The following is a 20506-nucleotide window of genomic DNA, read 5'->3' as shown; positions in this document are numbered from 1 at the left end:
GTTCAAACTCTCATTGTTCAAGGGTGAACTGTAGTCTGATTCCAGATATAAATCAAAAGTAAAGCAAAAGGATTTATTGATAAATTGGATGTGAGATGTAAAAGAATCAAGGATGACCCTAAAGTCTTTAGCTTGAATACCTGGAGGGATGGAATTATCATTAACTGAGATGGGGAAGATGATGGGAAAGCAGGAGTGGGAGGCAACACCAGGAGATGTCCTTTCAGCCAGGTGGAGGTCAGGTAAGCTTTTGGGTATTAACAAAACAACATGAGAAGCCCTGGCACATATTTTGCATTCAGTTAACATATGATTTCTTTTTCCTACAAGTAAAACACCATTATAATACATGCCAAAGGATTTCTAAATTGTTTTGCTTTAGAATGTTGTTAAAATTTTAACTATTAGAAATCATATTACTAATCTGAATGACATAGGAAGAAATTGGGAATGATGTTCAAGTATCTGTAATGAATTAAAAAATGAAAAGGAGTGTCTCTAATCCATCAACAGTATAGGTCCATCCTTAGATTAAAATGGTGAGAGTGAGCAAGATTGTCCTTAAGACTTGTGGCTTCGATTTCCTTTCATCTGTACATGGAAAGCAAGCCTCCTGCCATCCTCCATCTCTCAATCCCCTGCACAGAAGAAATAGGCAGGCACTTGGCTAAGACTTTAATGAAATCCTGCTGAGAAGTACTTTCAAATCTCTAGAACCTTCTTTGTTTACTAAGCAAGTAGCCATCAAAAGTTTTAAATGAAGAAGATGAGCACGTTTCTTGTCCAGGCAGCCTAGAGTTTCAAAGGGGAGGGAAGGATAGCAAAAGAAAATGAACAATCCAACTCTATTGAATAAAGGCAGGCTTGCAAATTATGAAACAGTTAGACAAATATTTACCTTTATCTGTATGCGTCGTTTAAACTTTAGACAATACAGTTTCTGAAAATTACTATTTGTACTGCAGACCTTTAAGATTCCTCAGCTACTTCACACTGCCTCTCTCCCTCTATCCTTTGTCCTACTTAGAGAGAGAATCATGCTGGGTTTATTTTCATGACAAAGTTTATTCTGAATTTAATGACTTGGATTTTGAGAAATAGAGTGCTGATGAGGGTGTTGGATCTTACAGTGAGACTAACCCTTGTCTATGGAGTGGGATTTCTAGAACTGAGTTCGCAGAGTCACACAGTTAAGGTTGATCTGACAAACAGCTGTAAACCTGAGGGCTGAGGGCATCATAGGTGGGCCTCAGATGAATGTTTAACTCCTTGGTGATGTTGCCATGAAGCATGACATGAAGACAGTTTTAGTATATAGGCCTACACTTGAAAAAGTTTCTCTCTCATGTGCTGTAATTTCCCATGATTCCTTCTGAGTCAGGGACTGTGGGTTTAGGCAGAGTAGGGTGAGGGCCTCCAGAGAAAAAGCAGAGCAAGATCATTACAGTCAGAACGATGTAACAATGTGCAAAGAAGTCCCTATCGAAACTCTGTGTTAAGTATTACACAAAGTCAGAGTCACACTAATTCTCCAGGGTAAAGATACCAGACTAGGAATATAGACATCTTCAGTGAAATCAGTGAAAGCTCAAAAGGCCAGGAGCAACTTGGCCTGGAATGTTTGAGTGTTCTGCAGATAAAGAGAAATGTCTCAGCATAATCCATGACTTCACTGTATCAATTAGATCATGACACCATAAAATTTACCTTAGCCTGCTAAAAGGCCCAGTTTATTTTTAATTGTACCAATGTGCTGTTTCCTTCTCTAATCCTAATCAAGTAATCTGCAACCTAGGAAGAAGGTTAATTTACTAAGCAAGCTCAACTATAAACAGCCCAAGAAGTTAAGAAGTAAGATTCTTAACACACTTTAGCAAACAGGCAACAACCCAGCCCGTCTTGGGGGCAGGGCAGAAGGTCTTAATTGACATGCTCCCAGGGGGAAACTGCTATCCTGAGAAAGAATCAGAGCAGCAAATCTCTTTTGTAACTCATCAAAAATGAGCATTCTGGGACCACTCAAGTCTGCACCCCTAGCCCTTTACTTCCATTCCTGAAAATCCTCAACCATGCATAAAACCCCTAGACAACGAGCCAACCAGGGGCTCTCTTGTCCCTCCTGGTGGGAGCCAGGAGTTCTGTCTTCTCCCTTTATCTCTAAATAAAAGCCTCTCCTTTGCCCTCCTACCTTGAGTGTCTGTGAAGTTCATTCTTCAACTCTGTGAACAAGAACCCCGGCATCACCTCAACCCTTCAGGAAAGTTTTAGACAGCACATACGGTGGTGGTACAGAGAATCAAGGGATAGAGCATTTAAGAAAAATGTGGCCAGTCCTACAGTCACCCCTTAACTGGTCCTCACAGAGATAGCCATACATCAGGGGAACTGGGGTAGGGGTTTCAGGTAGGATTGGCAGAACTGGAAGTAGAGGGGAGAGCATGGAATACTGAGATGCAACTGCTGGGAAGATAACTCAGGGTTGCCTCTGCCATAAGATATTTGCACTTTACCTCTGATATCTTTTGGTGGAATTAAATTTTTAAAACTCATTAAAAGGTATTTAAACCTACTCAAACAGAGATAATAATGACTAGAGTATTTGGCTCCTAAAATCAAGCCAGGCAGGTAGTCTATTACTCTACAGTTGGACATGGTCAGCATTGGAAAAAGGTAAGCACCCAGACACCATAGTCTTCCCTTGAGTGTACTTGCACATTTCCAAGGATTTTATTTTGATTTGAGTTAGTTTGGGACTTAAGGTGGAATTTGAGGATAAGAATAGTTGGAATATAAAATGAGAAGGGAGGATAAATTAAGGAGCAGCTGCCATTTAGTAGAAGAAATACATAAAGAGTTCATCTGAGATTTCTTCTCTCCCATCTCACATAAAAAGCTAATTCCAAACAGTCAGGTATTTCCATTATTAACAGTTGGTTATTTACTCCTGAGTTACAGGGAAATTTTATTATGTGTGATAAGTCATCATGAAAGATTCATTGTGATCATATCAACATAAAAATTTGTTCATAAGCATGGATAGTTCTCTTTCAGTTACATGAAATGGTTTCACATTTGCTTGACCCCTCACAGTAACCCCAGAGCAGGTATTACTATTACTATTACTCCCATTTCCTAGGCGAGAAAACTAAGATATTACTAAGAATCACACCTATATTGTGTCGTGTGATTTTCAGACTCAAGAAAACAAATTTAATATAAGAATATTCAGATTTATGAATTTAGAAGGTAATCACTTCCTTTACAAAAGGATTTATCATAGGAAATTTTCATGTCATCATATTTAAAATGTACGTTCTTTGAGCATACCCACTGATAATATTGCAACTAGAAAGTGAGATTCTTATGTACAGTGACAACTGAGCTCAACATCGCTGGGCAGTTATACTCTTTCATCAAAGAAATAAACATTTTAAAATATATAAACTCACATTTCCTCTTGCCAATACTCAAACTCCCATTGTGGATCATTCCCATTCAGAGAATAAATAATTCCCACTGTCAAAGCTACCACTACCGCAGGGACTCCTATGTAATAAGAAAGGACATAGAATTAATAATTTACCAAGACTGGAACTACAAAAGGACATGAATGAATTATAGATCTGACCCTTTTCAGGATGTATTGTTCTTACACTATAGACAATGCATTAAATGATCCTACAAATGTAGGTCAACAGTCAACATAATTTTCTGTTTTCCTTTTTCTGTAAGTGTTGACTTTATATACCAACCCTATACTTTCCTGATTCCTTTGTAACTGTTAGCACAATTTCCCTTTTTTAAACTGATATATAGTTGACGTACAATATTATATTAGTTTCAGATAATCTTACAATTATAAACATTACAAAGTGCTCTCCACAGTAAGTGTAATTACCATCTGTCATCATATGAAGTTATTACAATATTATTGGCTATATTCTCTATGTTGTAATTTTCGTCCCCGTGACTTATTAGTTTCATAATTGGAAGTTTGTATCTCTTTATTGCCTTCATCTATTTCACCTTTCCCCTCACTTTCCCTCCCCTTTGGCACCCACTAGTTTGTTCTCTGTATTTATGAGCATATTTTCTGTTTTTTGTTTGGTGTTCATTTGTTTTGTTTTTTAGATTCCACATATAAGTGAAATCATGATGTTTCTCCTTTCCTGTCTCACTTATTTCATTCAGCATAATACCCTCCAGCTCCACCCACGTTGTAAATGGCAAAATTTCACTCTTTATTATGGATGAGTAATATTTCATTGTCTACATGTACCACTTCTTTTGAATTTTTGTTGTCATTTTTCTGTCTTATTTTTGGTACCACATCTTTATATATTCGTCTATGAATGGAGTTGTTTCCACATCTTGGCTATTATAAGTATGCAGAAATAGACATAGGGATGCATACATCTTCTTGAATTGCTGTTTTTGTTTTCTTTAGGTGGACAATCAAGCTCAACCCAGAAGGTGAATTCCTGAGCTGCATGATATTTTTAATTTTTTGTGAAGTCTCCATACTGCTTTCCATAGTGGCTGCACCAATTTGCAGTTTCACCAGGAGTGCACAAGAGTTCCCTTTCTCCACATCCTGGCCAATGTCTTTTATTTCTTGACATTTTGATTCTAGCCATTCTGACTGGTGTGAGGTGATAACACACTGTGGTTTTGATTTGCATTTTCCTGGTGATTAGAGGTGTCAAGCATTTTTTCATGTGTCTGTTGGACACCTGTATGTCATTTAGAAAAATGTCTATTCAGGTCCTCTGCCCATTTTTTAAATTAGGTTATTTGTTTTTCTGATGTTGACTTCTTTGTATATTTTAGATATTACCAAAATATCTTTGTTGGATAGCATTTAGAAATACCTTTTCCCATGCAAGAGGTTACCCTTTCTTTTGTTGATGATTTCTTGTACTGTGTAGTTGCTAGTTTGATGTAGTCCTACTTGTTTATTTTTGCTTTTGTTTACCTTGCCTGGGGAGACATACACAGAAAAGATTTCATAAGGCTGATGTCAGTAGTTTAGTTTACTGCCCATGTTTTATTTTATGAATTGTATAGTTTCAGGTCTAACATTTAGATCCTTAATCCATTTTGAGTTGATTTTTGTGCATGGTATAAGAAAGAGGTCCAGTTTCATTCTTTTGCATGTAGTAGTCCAGTTTTCCAAATATCACTTATTAATGAGACTGTCTTTCTTTATTGTGTATTCTTGCCTTCTTTGTCATATATTAATTGACTATGTAAGTGTGGGTTTGTTTCTGCGCTCTGTATTCTATTCCATATGTTGCTGTGTCTACTTTTGTGCCAATTCCATGCTATTTTGATTTTTATAGCTTTGTAATATTGTTTAAAGTCACGGAGCATGTGCTCTCCAACTTTGCTCTTCTTAAGAGTTCTTTCTCTGTCCAGAGTCTTTTGTGATTTTATACAAATTTTAGGATTATTTGCTCTAGTTCTGTGAAAAATGCCGTTGGTATTTTGATAGGGATCGAACTGAATCTGTAGATTAGTTTGAGTAGTACAGCTATTTAAACAATATTAACTCCTGCAATCCATGAATATAGAATATCTTTCCATTTATTTGTATCAACTTTAATTTCTTTCATCAATGCCTTGTAGTTTTTTGGAGTACAGGTCTTCCGCATCCTTGGTTAAATTTGTTCCTAGGTACTTTATTCTATTTGATGCAATTGTAAATGGTATGGTTTTCTTAATTGCTCTAGTTCATTATTAATATATAGAAATGCAATAGATTTCTGTAAATTGATTTTGTAACCTGAAACTTCATTGAATTTATTTATTAGTTCTAACAGCTTTTTGGTGGAGTCTTTATGGTTTTATATATACAATTATGTCAAAATGTTATGTCCTCTATAAATAGCAACAGTTTTATTTCTTTCTTATCAATTTGGATACTATTTATTTCTTTTTCTTGTCTGATTGTTGTATATTTAGACTTCCAGTATCATGTTGAATAAAAGTGGTAAGAGTGGGCATTCCATATCTTGCTTCTGATCTTAGAGGGCAAAGCTTCCAACTTTTCTCCATTGAATGTGATGCTACCTGTGGGTCTGTCATATATGGCCTTTATTATGTCAGGTATGTTCCCTCTATACTTACTTTGTTAACTATTTTTGATGAACTGATGTTGAATTTTGTAAAATGCTTTTCTGCATCTATTGACATGATCATATGGTTTTATACTTCCTTTTGTTTTTGTGGTGTATCACATTGATTGATTTGCAGATGTTTGACCACTCTTGCATCCTTGGAATAAATCCCACTTGGTTGTGCTGAATGCATTTTTTGTATTTTTAAATTATATTTTGTTAATATTATGTTGGAATAAATCCCACTTGATTGTGCTGAAAGCATTTTTTGTATTTTTAATTACATTTTGTTAATATTACATTGACAATTTTGGCATCTATGTTCATTAGGGATATTGGCTTGTAATTTCTTTTTTTTTTTGTATTGTCTTTACCTGGTTTTGTTTTCAGGTTTATATTGGCCTTGTGGAATGATTTAGAAGCATTGCATCCTCTTCTATTTTTGGAGTAGTTTGAGAAAGATATATATAAACTCTTCTTTAAATGTTCCATAGAATTCACCTGTGAAGACTTCGGACATTTGTCACAAGTTTCTTTATTACTGATTCAATTTCATTGCTAGTAATAGGTCTGTTCAGATTTTGTACTTCCTTGTTCAGCCTTGGAAGATTATATGTTTCTAGGAATTTTCCATTTCTTCTAAGTTGTCCAGTTTGTTGACATATAATTTTTCATAATGATCTCATAATCCTTTGTATTTGTACCATGTTGAGTAATTCCTCCTTTCATTTCTGATTTTATTTATTTGAATCCTCTTTTTTTTCCTTGATTAGTCTGGCTAAAAGTTTATTGATTTTTTTTTCTTTCCAAAGAACCAGCTCTTAGTTTCATTGATCCTTTCTATTCTTTTTTTGTCTCTATTTCATTTGTTTCTACTCTGGATTTATTATTTTCTTCTTTCTACTAACTTTGGGCTTTGTTCTTCTTTTTCTGGTTCCTAAAGGTTCACCATTACACTGTTTATTTGAGATTTTCCTGTTTCTTGAGGTAGATTATTTGAGATTTTTCTTGTTTCTTGTTCTTGAAGTTTCTTCTTTCTTGTTTCTGTTTCACTATAAACTTCCCTCTTTTGCCTGAGCTGTCTCTCAAAAATTTTGAACTACTATGCTTATAATTTCAGATGTCTCCAGGTAATTTTTTATTTCTTCTTCAATTTCTTTGTTGATCCAGTGGCTTTTTTAGAATCATGTTGTTTAGCTCCCATGTGTTTGTGTTTTCCTAGTTCTTATAATTGATTTGCAGTTTCATACTGCTACAGTTGGAAAAGGCACTTGATACGATTTCAATCTTCTTTAGTTTATTGAGACTTGTTTTTTGGTCTAACATATGATCTATCCTGAAGAATGTTCCATGTGCACTTGAAAAGTATGAGTATTCTTCTTTTTTTGGATGGGATGTTCTGTATATATCTGTTAAGTCCATTTTGTCTAATGTGTCACTTAAAGTCCCTGTTTCTTTATTAATCATCTGTTCTGGATGATCTATCCATTGATGTAAGTGAGGTGTTAAAGTTCCCTACAATTATTTCATTACTGTTAATTTCTCCCTATATGTCTATTGATATTTCTTTCATATATTTGGATGTTCCTATTGGGTGCATAGATATTTACAATTGTTATATTTTTTTGTTGGATTGATCCCTTTATCATTATGTAATGTCCTTGTCTCTTTTAAAGTTCATTTTGTCTATTCTGATATAAGTATTACTACCTCAGCTTTTCTTTCACTTCCATTCACATGGAGCATCTTTGTCCATTCTTTCACTTTCTGTCTAAATGTGTCTTTATGTATGAAGTGAGTCTCTTTTAGGCAGCATGAAAATGGGTCTTGCTTTTTTATCCATTTAGTCACCCCTGTATTTTGATTATAGTTTTTAGGCCATTTGCTTTTAGAGTAATTATTGATAGGTATATACTTATTGCCATTTTGTTAATTGTTTTCTGCTTGTTTTTGTAGTTTTCTTCCTCTCTTGCTCTCTTCTCTTGTGAGTAATGACTTTCCTTAGTGTTGTGCTTGATATTATTTCTCCTTTTTTGTGTATCTATTATGGGTTTTGGTTTGTGGCTATCTTGAGATTCATATATAACATCCTAAGTATAGCAGTCTATATTTAGTTGATGGTCAGTAAGATTGAACACATTCTAAAAGCACTACATTTTGACCCCCCTCACTCCATGTTTTATGTATATGATGCCATATGTTATCTTTTATATTTTGTGATTCCCTTAACTAATTTTTAGATATAATTGATTTTACTACTTTTGTCTTATAACCTTCAGACTAGCTTTTAAGTTATTGATCTACTACCTTTAATATATGTCTGCTTTTATCAGCAAAATGTTTTCCTTTCATAATTTTCTTACTTTTAGTTATGGTCTTTTCCTCTTAAAGAAGTCCCTTTAACATTTCTAGTGTGGCCAGTTTAGTGCTGATGGACTCCTTTAATTTTTGTTTGTCTGAGAAACTTTATCTTTCCTTCAATTCTGAATGATAACTTTGACAGGTCGAATATTCTTGGTTGTAGGTTTTTTTTTTCCTTTAAGCATATATTTACGTTGCTACTCCCTTCTAGCCTGCAAAGTTTCTGCTGAAAAATCAGCTAATAGCCTTATGAGATTTCTCTTGTATGTAACTTCTTTTTTTTTGGTGCTTTTAAGATTCTCTTTTTCTCTTTAACATTTGCCATTTTAGTTATTATGTGTCTTGGTGTGGACCTCTTCAGGTTCACCTTGTTTGCTGCCCTCTGTGCTTCTTTGACCTAGATGTTGGTTTCCTTCTACAGTTTAGGGAAGTTTTCAGCTATTATTTCTTCAAATAAGTTTTCTGCCCCTTTCTCCCTCTCTTCTCCTACCAAGATCCCTATAAGACAAATGTTATTATGCTTGATAATGACCTAGAAGTCCCTTAACCTTTCCCCATATTTTAGAATTCTTTTTCCTTTTTGCTGTTCAGCTTGAGTGCCTTCTACTACCTTCTGCATCCTGTAATCTGCTGTTGATTCCCTCTAGTGCATTTTCACTTGTTATTATATTCTTCAAATCTAATTGATTTTTTAAAATATTTTTCTATATCTTTGTTGAAGTTCTCACTGAGTTTATCCATTCTTTCCTCCAGACTGGTGAGAATCTATATGACCATATTTTGAACTGTTAATCAGGTAGATTCTTTACCTGTGTTTTGTTTAGTCCCTTCTCTGAAGTTTCATCTTGCTTTCTCATTTGGAGCATATTCCTCCATCTCACTTTGTTTAATTTTTTGTGCCTCTGTGAATTAGGTGAAACAGCTACCTCTCCACTTCTTGAAGGAGTAGGCTTGTGTAGGAACATTCCCTGTCTCGACTGCATATGCCTGGTGGCTTTGGCTGGCTGGCTGGAGCTGTAGTGGTTGTGGGCCCAGTGGTCCTAGAGCATTCCATGCTGGGGTAACCCTGGCAGTATGACAGGAGCTAAAGTAGGCATGGGTTAGGGGGTCTCAGGGTACTTTGCACAGGGGTGCCTTGGCAAGACAGCTGGTGCTGAAGAGGGTGTGGGCCAGGAGTGTCCTAGGGTGATTTGTGTTTGGCACACCTTGTCAAGACAGCCTGAGCTATACTGGGGACAGGCTGGGGATGTCTCAGCACGCACTGCACTATTGTTGCCTTGGTGGGACAGCTGGAGCTGGTATGGGCTGGAGGCCCAGGGCTCACTGAGGCAGCAAGCCAGCTGAAACCCACAGATCTTGTTCCCAGATGTGTTATCAGGGCACAGGGGGAATATAACATTGGTTATGCCAGCATCTCCAACCCCAGAAGAAAGAGTCCCAGGAGTTCCCCAACCATGTGGCAGATGCTCTAGGGTTAGTAAATTGGTTTCTTTCACTTATATTGTAGTTGCCCTTAAAACTGCATTTTTTTTTCTGTTCCCCAGAGCATGTGAATCTGTATATGGATACCTCAGTGACAACCCTCCCTACTGCAGTTCCTAGCATTGAGGGTGGGGCTCCCATCGTGACTGGGTCTCCATCTCTCCTGCCATTCTCATTCAACCAGCCTTCAGTTCTTCAGTAGGAATTACTCTGTACATAGGTGTAAAATGGGTTCATCTGTAGGAGGAGGAGAGACCAAGGTCTTCCTATACTACCATCTTGGCCTGGTCCTCCCACAGTTTCCACTCTTAAATGACCTAATTCCTCTTTTACTTGAATAAATTTAAGTTTAGATTTCACTAAACTAATTCTCCTTTTCTGGAAACCAGTGAATTTTTCAGATTATTTTTCTTAAAGAGTCACTCTGATTTTCTTGAAATATTTCTTCTAAAATGCTAGGAATTTAATTATACATGGTCTAAATCAAATTAGTAGAGATACTAAAGGAAAGCAGCATCTTGAAGTCAGTGTATAATGCATCTAGCACAGCTGCCTCAATCACATTTGCCTCCTTCACCCGTGTATGAGCCCCTAGGCAGAAGGCAGTCTTCGTGATTGTTAGATTTTCCGTGTACCCTGCCTCAAGGCCTTGGCCTTGTACTATTAGGCTTTCAATAGGCTTTTGTTTAAATTAAATTATTTCAACAAAGTCAAACTCCTGAGTAAGTGGAGAAACAAACACTTACCCCATCCAATTAAAGAGATGAACAGAGTGAAACGTTGAGGAAGTGGTTTCATGGTCCTAATTAGAAGGAAATAGAGCTGTGCAGCGTTGAGTCCAGACCAGGTGAATGTTGCTAACAGAAAATAATGCATCAAGGCAGTAATCACAGTGCATGTGGGATTCGAGTAGACTATAATGTCTTGTGTAGGCACTTCATTCTTATTGTCATTAATGCTGGTATCACTTGTCTTTAAGTTCTTATTGGAGTTTTCAATTCCAAACACAAAGAAGAGATTAAAAATCAACATTGACATGCACAGACTGACCAATACCCAGGTTACTGAGGTTTTTCTGCCTTTCCTGAAAGAAAATTAATTAATTAATTTATAAACAAAACAACTGCAAAAAATAAACTCTAGTGAAATTGTGAGGGAACAAAGGAATATTATTACCCCAATGTAAATCCAGGTTATAGCCCAGAGGGCCAGCTAAAAAATCTACCTTCCCAACTACACCAGAAAGGCATACTCTCCTCTTATCTCATTTCCACAAACTGAGTTAGAGAAAGTTGAGACATCCTTTCTTGAAAATATATTCTAATCAAAGGTGATAGCTGTTCTCCAGAGTTGGCCCCCAGTGAACTCTACTTCCTGTATTCACGTCCCATGTAGTCCCCTTCTAAGGCTGACCTGTGACTTGTTTTGACTAATAGAATACAACAGAAGACCTGGAGGCCAGGGCCAACTTGTCCATTAGACACAGTAGTGCTCAGGGTTCATAATACATTTTATGATCCACAGCAAGGTTTGGACTTTTTTTTAAACCAGAAGGGGGAAACAAATGAATTTCTAGGTCAAAGAAAAAATTGGGGAGGAAGTGTCCCAAAAAGACAAAAATACCAAGGGCCCATAAGGGTCATAATAAGCTTCCCCTTTTGTGCTGCTGAAGTACTGGGCCACCATGTAAAAAGTCCAGCTATCCTGGAAATGCTCTGAGACTCTATGGAGAGGGAATTAGGTCTAGCTGTCCCAGGATCCCGGGTGAGCCCCCAAATGACTCCAATCCCAGACACCATTGCCTGCAGTCTCATAGGAGACCCTCAGCAAGACCAGTAGAACCAATCATCCAGCTAAGCCTAGTCAAGCCACAGAATCATCAGAAATAACAAACTGTTGTTTCAGGCCACTAAGTTTTAGGGCAGTTTTCAATACCCCAAGAGACAATGCATTGTACTCGAGATTTGCAAGCACATACAAAGGCTATCTGTAGGAAAGTTCTAAATGGATTTATTAAAAATCGTAATAGGAAACTATTGCACATTAGTAGATGAACCCATGTTCAAATGTAGGGAAAGTGTCTGCAGTTTTTTAAGTTATTTTTTAAAATCATGTATAAATTTTAAAACAATAAATCCAACTATAATTTTAAACTAAGCAAAAATACCAAGTTATATAAACCTTAAATTAAGTAAAAATACTTTAAGTTTGTTTCAAGGCTTATTGCTACTAATGATATTCTTCATAATTTGAGCAGACTGATGATTGCTCTTTTGTAAATGATTTATACTAAACAAAATTTCATGTGTCTTTTCTGTACAACATCACAGAACACTTTTCCACAGAGTCTCTCCCAAGGACTAGGGTTCCAAAGATCATACTTTAAGAAATAGTTGCTGAGAGTCAAATGGTCAAGATTCTAAATAGGTCTTTTATTGTAAAACATGCCCAAGGGCTGCTGCTTCATTTGAAGATATAATTTCTGGGTGTAGAAACGAGTGCTCTTTAAAACTGTTTTTTTTCTTCTTCTTCTTCTCATATTTACTTAAGATGTTTGCTAGAAAAGAACAGCTTTTTTCATTTTGTTTGGAATATGGCATTGTTTACCAGTAGTCTTCAGAGGGCACTGTAGAATATGTGTGTACTTCACATACACACATGTATGCACATTTATTTCACATGTGTGTGTATTCTGTGATGATCCATGTGTATATTTTCAGATTGGCAGAGAATACAAGGTTGCTCATAATGATATTGATCTCAAATATGAGGTATGATATTCTCTCTACTGTGCATGTATTGTTTCCCTTACTGTTTAAAGGCAGATATATCCTTAAGTCCCCTCTAATGACATATTGCAATTCTGTCTATAATCCACAGGGAGAACAGCCTATTTTCACATAGCTTGGATATTCTGAATATTACTATCTGTACAGTATTATTATATGCACAGAAACGTATAGTATACAGATACTATATGTAATACATATACATATATATGTTTGTATGTATATACATATATATAATATATATTATATGGGAACCTGCCCTTGAAAAAAGAAAACTATTTGGATTCAGGATTTAGAAACAATTCCATTTTGTTTTTGTTTCCTGATGGGTTTTTAGTGACATTTACAGCAGCAAAACTGTGCTAAGAAACATGTTGATAGAGGATGAAAAAAAAATTCAGTGATAACTGGAAAGAGTGAGATTTTAGGCAAAAAAAAAAAAAGAGTTATACAGTGTGGTAATGGCAGGTAGGACAAATATAGGCACCAATTCATTTTACAGTGACAGAATTTTAATAATATGGCATGTAATTCTCATTCAAGGCACTTACCACAATTTGTAATTATGTACTTATTTCCATGTGTATTTGTATAGTATCTGTCTCCCCGCTGAGAATGTAAATGCCATGAGATGGGAGCTTACCTGTCCTTTCATAGTTTTGTATTCAGTCCTCACATAGTTGGCCATACTAAGCACTCAATATAAAAATTTTAAATGAATGGTAAGAGACTCATTAAGTGTGAAAGACAAAAGTAGAAATCAAAGATAATTCTGTCCCTTTGGACAAATGACTGATTCTAAATATGGGACAGAGAAGGTGAAAGATGTGCCTGGGTCATCTTGCCCTGCCTAAAATAATTAGTGTGTCAAGACTGACAAGGACATGGCACAACAACAGAAGGGACTCCCTCTGTTTGCTCTGAAGAGTACGCCTCTCTTCAAAGAGCACAGTGACTGTACATAGAAAGAATGATGAATTAGAGAATCATGATTCTCAACCACTAATGTAATAATATATTCCAGTAAGAATCAAAGTATTACCCCATTGATTAGCTATTATTTACAAAGGGGAAAACATGAGCATTGGTGGTATAGAAATCTGGCAGATACCACTTTAAACAAGGAATCAGCCAATAATAGGACAAACTAATATCATGAACTTTTTGCTGTGTCACACTGAGAAAAGACTTAATGATTTAACACTCTCATCAAAAAATATTACTCTGGTGTCGAATCATGAGGAAAATTTCAGACAAATCCTAAGTTGTAGAATATTCTACCTTCCACAAAATAACTGACATGAATATTTCAGAAGTTTTAATGTCATATAAGACCAAAACAAACAAGAAAAGGAGAGAAATTATTCTGGGCTAAGGAGACTAAAAATACCTGACAACTAAATACATTGAGGAGGGGGGGAAACAGCTCCTCATAATGGGCATTACGGGAACAACTGGAGAAATCTGAATATGGATTGTGTACTAACATGATAATATTATATTTATGTTAAACTACTTGAGTTAGATGTCCTGAGTGAAGATAATGGTATTATACTATGTAGGGGAATGTCCTTGCTCTTAGGAGATGCATCTTGAAGAAATTAGAAAAAACAGTCATGATGTCTACAACTTGTTTTCAGATTTTCAGGAAAAAAAAGAGATAAAGCAAAATATTAATAATTAGTGAACTAAGTGAAAGTTATATGGGTGTTTAGTGTTCTTCAACTTTTCTGTAGGTTTTTAATTTTTTAATAAGACTTCAGGAAAATATTTTAAATGACAATACCTTTAAAATTTACACATATAATATAAAATTACACATTGGAATCTACACATCTGAGAAAACAGTTGTGAAGGAATTTGGAAGGCAGAAATAATTTTGAACAAAAAATGAGTACGTCTTGAGTTTGAGAGGAGAGCCAAGTAGGAATGCTCAATAGACCCATTAATCCTACAGATATTCCTCTACTGTGGGCCAGGTATTATGCTTAGCCCTGGGAATTCAGTGATGAAATTAAAACAAAACAAATAACAGCGACAACAAAATCGGACTATGTAACTGTCCTCATCAATTTTCATGCCGATGGGAAAACAGAAAGTATACAATTAAACTAATAAATAGCAAGTTTATACTTACAGATTATTAAAAATAAAGCATATGAAAAAACATAACAAGTGCTATACAAAATTGGACCTTGAGTAAGAAGGTCTAGGTGGAGAGAGATGTATTCATAGGTAATTTTTTAAATTAAAGTATCATTGATATACAATCTTATGATGGTTTCAAATACACAACACTGTGGTTCAACAGTTACTCATATTATCAAGTCCTCACCCTCTCCAGTGCAGTCACTGTTACAGTTAATTTCTTTCAGTTCGATTTTTTTTAAACTATGGAATTAAAAATCTAAAAAATTTCAACATTTGAAAACTTAATACATTTTTTAATTCATTTTATTTTCAAAAACTTGCCATTTAGCAATGTTTCTTTCTTTTATAAATGCAAATTGGTAGGTATGGTTCTTTTAGACACAAAAGAACTGTGGCATTAATAAGCTACAGGACCATATTAGTTTTACATGACAAACTTGTATGTAATTTTCTTTCAAGGTACGTACCACAATTTATAATTACATATTTATTTGTGTGTATTTCTCAACCTCTCCAGGACTGGGTGTCCTCTTCTATAAAATGAGTATGTTAAACTAAATTTTATTTCCTTTCTATTTCCAAGAGATTGTATTCTAATGAGAATATACTCAGAGGAAATAATAACAGGGTAGCAGTTTCTCTCTTGACAAAAGCCTGCTTCCCTTCTTACCTGGTGACAATCTGAAATCCAATTGTGAGAGCCAGACCAGTAATGGACAGTGCACATCCAACGTTGGACATTATGTCTAGTGATTCAGGATATTTATATGTCTTTCTGAAACTCTGCAAAATAAATTAAGACTCATATTTTTAAATAACTATTCCTAAAATGTCTATGAGAGTTTTCCCAAGTTATGTTGGTCAAAATAACCAGATAGTTGCCAGATATGTCTTCTTTTTATAAAACTGTTGATTTACTCAAAAAAGGAAATAACCCCTATCTCTAAGCAGTTTACATGGAGTAGAAGATTGAGAACAGTTACATAACTAATTCAGATAGGGAAAATATATATACTTTTCCTCAGTGTCTTGTATCAAAGTTGTTTGGATTAGATCTGAATTAGCTAGAGTTGCTTCATTTGCCCCTTACCTTATTTTTATGTGTAACTATAACCCAAGGGGAAATCTACATATTTCAGCTAATGCACTAAAAAAAATAATAATGCAGAAATATTTCTATGGACATGGAGTTTCATATGATCCTGTTAATTCTTTTAAAAGAGGTATCATTTTTGTGTACTATATCTATATCTATTCCATTTGTTATATATTCATAGAAAAGTATATTCCATGTAAGTATGTACTCTTAGAAATGTGGAGAGGTAATAATAGTGGTCACCATTTGGGTAGGAGACATATAATTCTTTTTGCTCATCTGCACTTTTAATTTTTTTAATTGTTAAAATTAGAAAAGCAAAATATGCTTATCTCTAAAATATGAAAGTAATATAAAAACATAATTTAAAAAGCATAGTTTTCTCTTCACTGCCTGCTACCCCATATCATACCTTACCTCTTAAAATCTCTCTTTTCCAGAGGTGACCATTTTCTATGTGCTTTCAAATATTTTTTGTCTCCTTCACGAATATATAGGAGTTTGTTAGCATAATAAGACTTCTCAAATTGCTATTTTAAGTAACCATAAACATCTTTCCATATCAGTGTACTTCTGTTCAGTAGGTAAGCTTTCATACTTTATTCAGTGAATATGTGTTACTTTTTGTAGAAAGAAAATAAATGTTTTTAAAAGTAATAAAACAAGAATTTCATGTTACTTCCTGTTTGCACTATACTGAGTAGAGGACAAAGAATCACAGACTACATAGAGCTTCAGATCTTTGTAATCATCTATTCATTTAGCACCTGCATGTTCTTACTTTGTCCATACAATTCTAATCTAATTTTTCTTAAAATTTCACAACCCAAAACTAATTACAAGTGTAAGTACGTAGGCATTTAGGCAGACTCAGATACTAGTGAGAAGAATGACTGGCCTCAAAAAAGGAGAAAAATAACTACGACAATGCAGTCTGTGTCCTTTAATATGTACAGCAGTCTTGAGTTTTACACAGCTACTGAAAGGTATTAATGATCTAAAGATATCAAAAAACTTAAAACTTTATCTTTATATTTTCTGATTGAGAAAGCAGATCTCTCTGTAATATGTTAGAAAATAATCAAAATAAGAAAGGGTTGATCAGTAAAATAAGAAAGCTAGTTATCTCAAAAAATCTTATAAAGCATATTCTGTAACTTGGTATTCTTTGTTTTACCAGTATGTTCTGATCTCCACTGGCCTCCCAAATATGGTTACATCAAAACTACTGGGGAATGAACACATCTTTTTCTCTTTGGGAGAGTCATAGGGTCAATAGTCCCTTAACAAGAGTGAGACACTTTATCCCTCCTCACGGCATTGCATATAAAAACATCCCTTCAAGCATTTAAACTAACATTTTTGGTTTCACCAGGATAATAGGTTTCTGAAATGAAACAAACAGAAGCCCCTCTTCTTAAAAGGGTCAGCCCAAGGACTTTCAGAGGTGTACTTATAGCTAAGTGTTATCAGTTACTTGTACAGGGTAGCTTTGGAGTTAAGACTTAGAGGAATACATAGGGGAACTATGGTACAAATTGAATGAATTCAAGAGCTTTTCCTCTTATATCTTCTAGCATAAGTTTAGTAACTTGGATTATTCCAATGGAAAAAGCTTTGGGTAACTTATTTAAACTGACCATACCTAAGTATGTATTGAATCTGTTTCCAGCACACAGCCTTAACTCTGGCTATAAAACTCCAGGCTTCAGAACACGAGAATGAGTTAAATGGGATAGAATCTGTCAGCTCCTCTTTTGCACATGTGCTCCCTTCTCATTATTAGATACACAGTGTCGAACTCATCTACCCTGAAATCATACAGCAAAAAACTATTCTACTTGCCTATCCCAGCACTTCTCTTTTAATCCTGTCACTCTGTTCCCTGTCTTTCCATTTCATCTGAATTGAGTAGCTGTGTAAACTGGACACCAAAGTTGTCTCCAACCAGCACAGAGCAGAATTGTGTATAAGGGAAAATCTTCTCTGGAAAGAGATCACTATTTATGTCCTTACCATTAATACAGCAAAATTAGTAGTATGGTTGCAGGAGCAGTTCAGGAATTTATCAGTGCTACTGACTTTTTGACAGCCGTATGTGTCCCAATCCTTCATGAAAAAATTCCAGTAGACACAGGCATAGGAATGGAGTTGGAATTCTTGTTGGTTATACTGTGAATTGATAAGACAATTGCAACTGATTTTTTTTAATGCTTAATCAAGCAGAAAAGACTAAATAAGATAAGCATATGAGAAATCAATTAGATACATACTAAGCATAGTATCTTCATTATAGATTACAGAGGGAAAAAATTCAAATTAGTTGATTTTACAGTTCGCTACTTTGACAAAAATAGATAGATGGGGGTAAGGTTTAAATAAATATTTTCAAAGCATCTTCCAAAGAGTTTTCTGTGGGTTTCTTTTGCCCCAACTATCCTGCCTTTGTGATCAAGAGTGGGCAAAATACTTTGTTTCTGTCAATGGAAAAACTCACCTTTGGACTAAAGACCATTTTAACAGTACTTGGAGCTCTCTCAATTTTCTTAGTGCTGCTTGAGATAATTTTTTGAGTAAAATTTGATTTAGCTTTAAAGGTTTTTGATTGGAAAAGCTTGTTGTTTTGATACACTACAAAGCCACATGCCTGACTGTTACCTGTGAGGTAAAACAAAAAAAAAGATATTAAAATCAATAAATGACCCCTAGGGTAAACAAAAAACAAAGTTCTATGTCATTTTTCAACTGCATGGCTGCTTTATATTTAAGAAAAGTACAGTAAAAATGGTTTATGGTTTGGTGACAGAACCTTTACTTAATTGCAGTATGTATATATATATAACCTGCTTTGGCCCTTCTACCTCCACTAATTTTTTTTCCTGAGGTTCAGATTCCTTACTTACTAAAGGGGAACAAAAATTTCTGCCTAGTCCATTCAAGAAGTTATTTTGAGTATCTTATGTATAAAATAAACATCTTGCTACTTATACAGTGAGACAGAGTGAATGTGACATGCCGGTAACCCAAAGCCCATGTTGCTTCCCCCACTGATAAGACACCAGACAAGAAATAGCGAAGAGTGAATATCAAGACAGCTGTGCCTAGAAAAGTGCTCCATGAGATCTGTCTCCTGGTTCAAACAGACTGAGCAGGGACCAGTCTATTATCACAGAGCCATGAGCTCGAGTTGTACATATCAGGGATTGGAGCCATACACTGTCCATCATCTTGAACTATCTATTTCCTGACAATCATGGGCTTTTCCCAAGGCTGGAAAACAATTGTGACATGTCTCTTTGGGATACTGGAAAAAGTGGTCAGCTGTTCCTCAGAAATCTTAGACGGGCAAGGCCACAGCAGCAGTGGTCAAGCACCCACTTCAGGAATGCCTCCTAACGCTTTACACAACTGTTGACCATATTTAAAACAAGGGGAGAAAAAACAGTAAGTATTCATTTTAACTGAATTAATTCCCCAAACTCTGCTGTATTTTACAAGTGATACACAGAAAACTAAAACAGTGGCAGAGACCAGCCTATTCCAGTCATGTGATTTGAGGAGGAGGCAGGCCCTGGCAGCTCATACAAAGCCCTGCACAGCCAGCCATGGTGCTCCATCCTCTACCTGGAAATAAAAACATTGGTTTCTGGGGGTTTTCACAGCACATTGACCTCAGTAAATTTTTCATCCAGAACACTAGATGACAAAGTTAACTCTAAAAATGTAATGACTTCCTTTTATTATGCTCTTTTTTAAATTAAAGAATGACAAGCTTGATGTAAAATTCAAATTCATAGAAGCATAAAAGTAAAAAAAAATGAAAGTCCCTGGTCATTCCTCTCCCCATTCCTATAGTATTTTGGTCATTTACTAGAAATCATCATTCTCATCTAGATATTCAGATTCATTATTTTATAGTTGTTAAAAATCTCCATATTTCTGGATGTACCTCCTTTGGTTCATTTGTCTTTTCCCTCCGTCTCTCCCTCCCTCCCTCCCTCCCTTCCTTCCTTCCTTCCTTCCTTCCTCTTTCTCTTTTCTTGATCAGATATGTCAGAAGCTTGCCTACTTCATTAATCTTTTCATGGAACCAATTTTTCATTTTGTTAATCAAGTCTAACATTTATTAACTTCTACGTTTATTAATTTATACCCTTATATTTTTAATTCCTTCATTCTAGCTTTCTTTGTAGTAATTTTATTTTTTATGCTTCTTTAGCTGAATGTTTAGTTCATTTTTGAACAATTCATTTATTTTCTAATAAATTTTTTAAAGGATACATATTTTCCTTTAAATACCTCTTTGTCCATATCCCATAGGTTTTGATATGTATTATTTTCATTTCCATCAGTTTTCAAGTAATTTTTAATGTGCATTTTGATTTCTTTTCTAACAATGATGTTTTAAAATTTCTAATTGGGTAAAATTTTGGATAGTCTTTTGTGATACATTTCTAGTTTTATTTCATTGTGGTAAGGAACTACGTCCCCTGAAACTTTTATTTTAC

At 35.2% G+C, this 20506-nt stretch overlaps 1 protein-coding gene across 2 annotated transcripts in view; it reads right to left on the bottom strand.

Moving 5' to 3' along the window:
• ADGRG7 (adhesion G protein-coupled receptor G7) overlaps window positions 1–20506 on the bottom strand; it is a 78776-nt gene that overhangs the window by 19868 nt on the left and 38402 nt on the right. For both annotated transcript variants that reach the window (XM_036916509.2, XM_036916510.2), the window contains 5 exons: window positions 18496–18656; window positions 18015–18170; window positions 15573–15685; window positions 10709–11046; window positions 3450–3546 (listed from right to left, as the gene is read on the bottom strand). In XM_036916509.2, coding sequence (XP_036772404.2) covers window positions 3450–3546; window positions 10709–11046; window positions 15573–15685; window positions 18015–18170; window positions 18496–18656 — 865 coding nt within the window. The remainder of the gene's footprint in view (window positions 1–3449; window positions 3547–10708; window positions 11047–15572; window positions 15686–18014; window positions 18171–18495; window positions 18657–20506) is intronic.

The sequence above is a fragment of the Manis pentadactyla genome, chromosome 1 (genome assembly GCF_030020395.1).
Source record: "Manis pentadactyla isolate mManPen7 chromosome 1, mManPen7.hap1, whole genome shotgun sequence".
In the NCBI taxonomy this organism is placed as follows: Eukaryota; Metazoa; Chordata; class Mammalia; order Pholidota; family Manidae; genus Manis; species Manis pentadactyla.
This window is presented reverse-complemented; position numbering and strand designations above follow the sequence as displayed.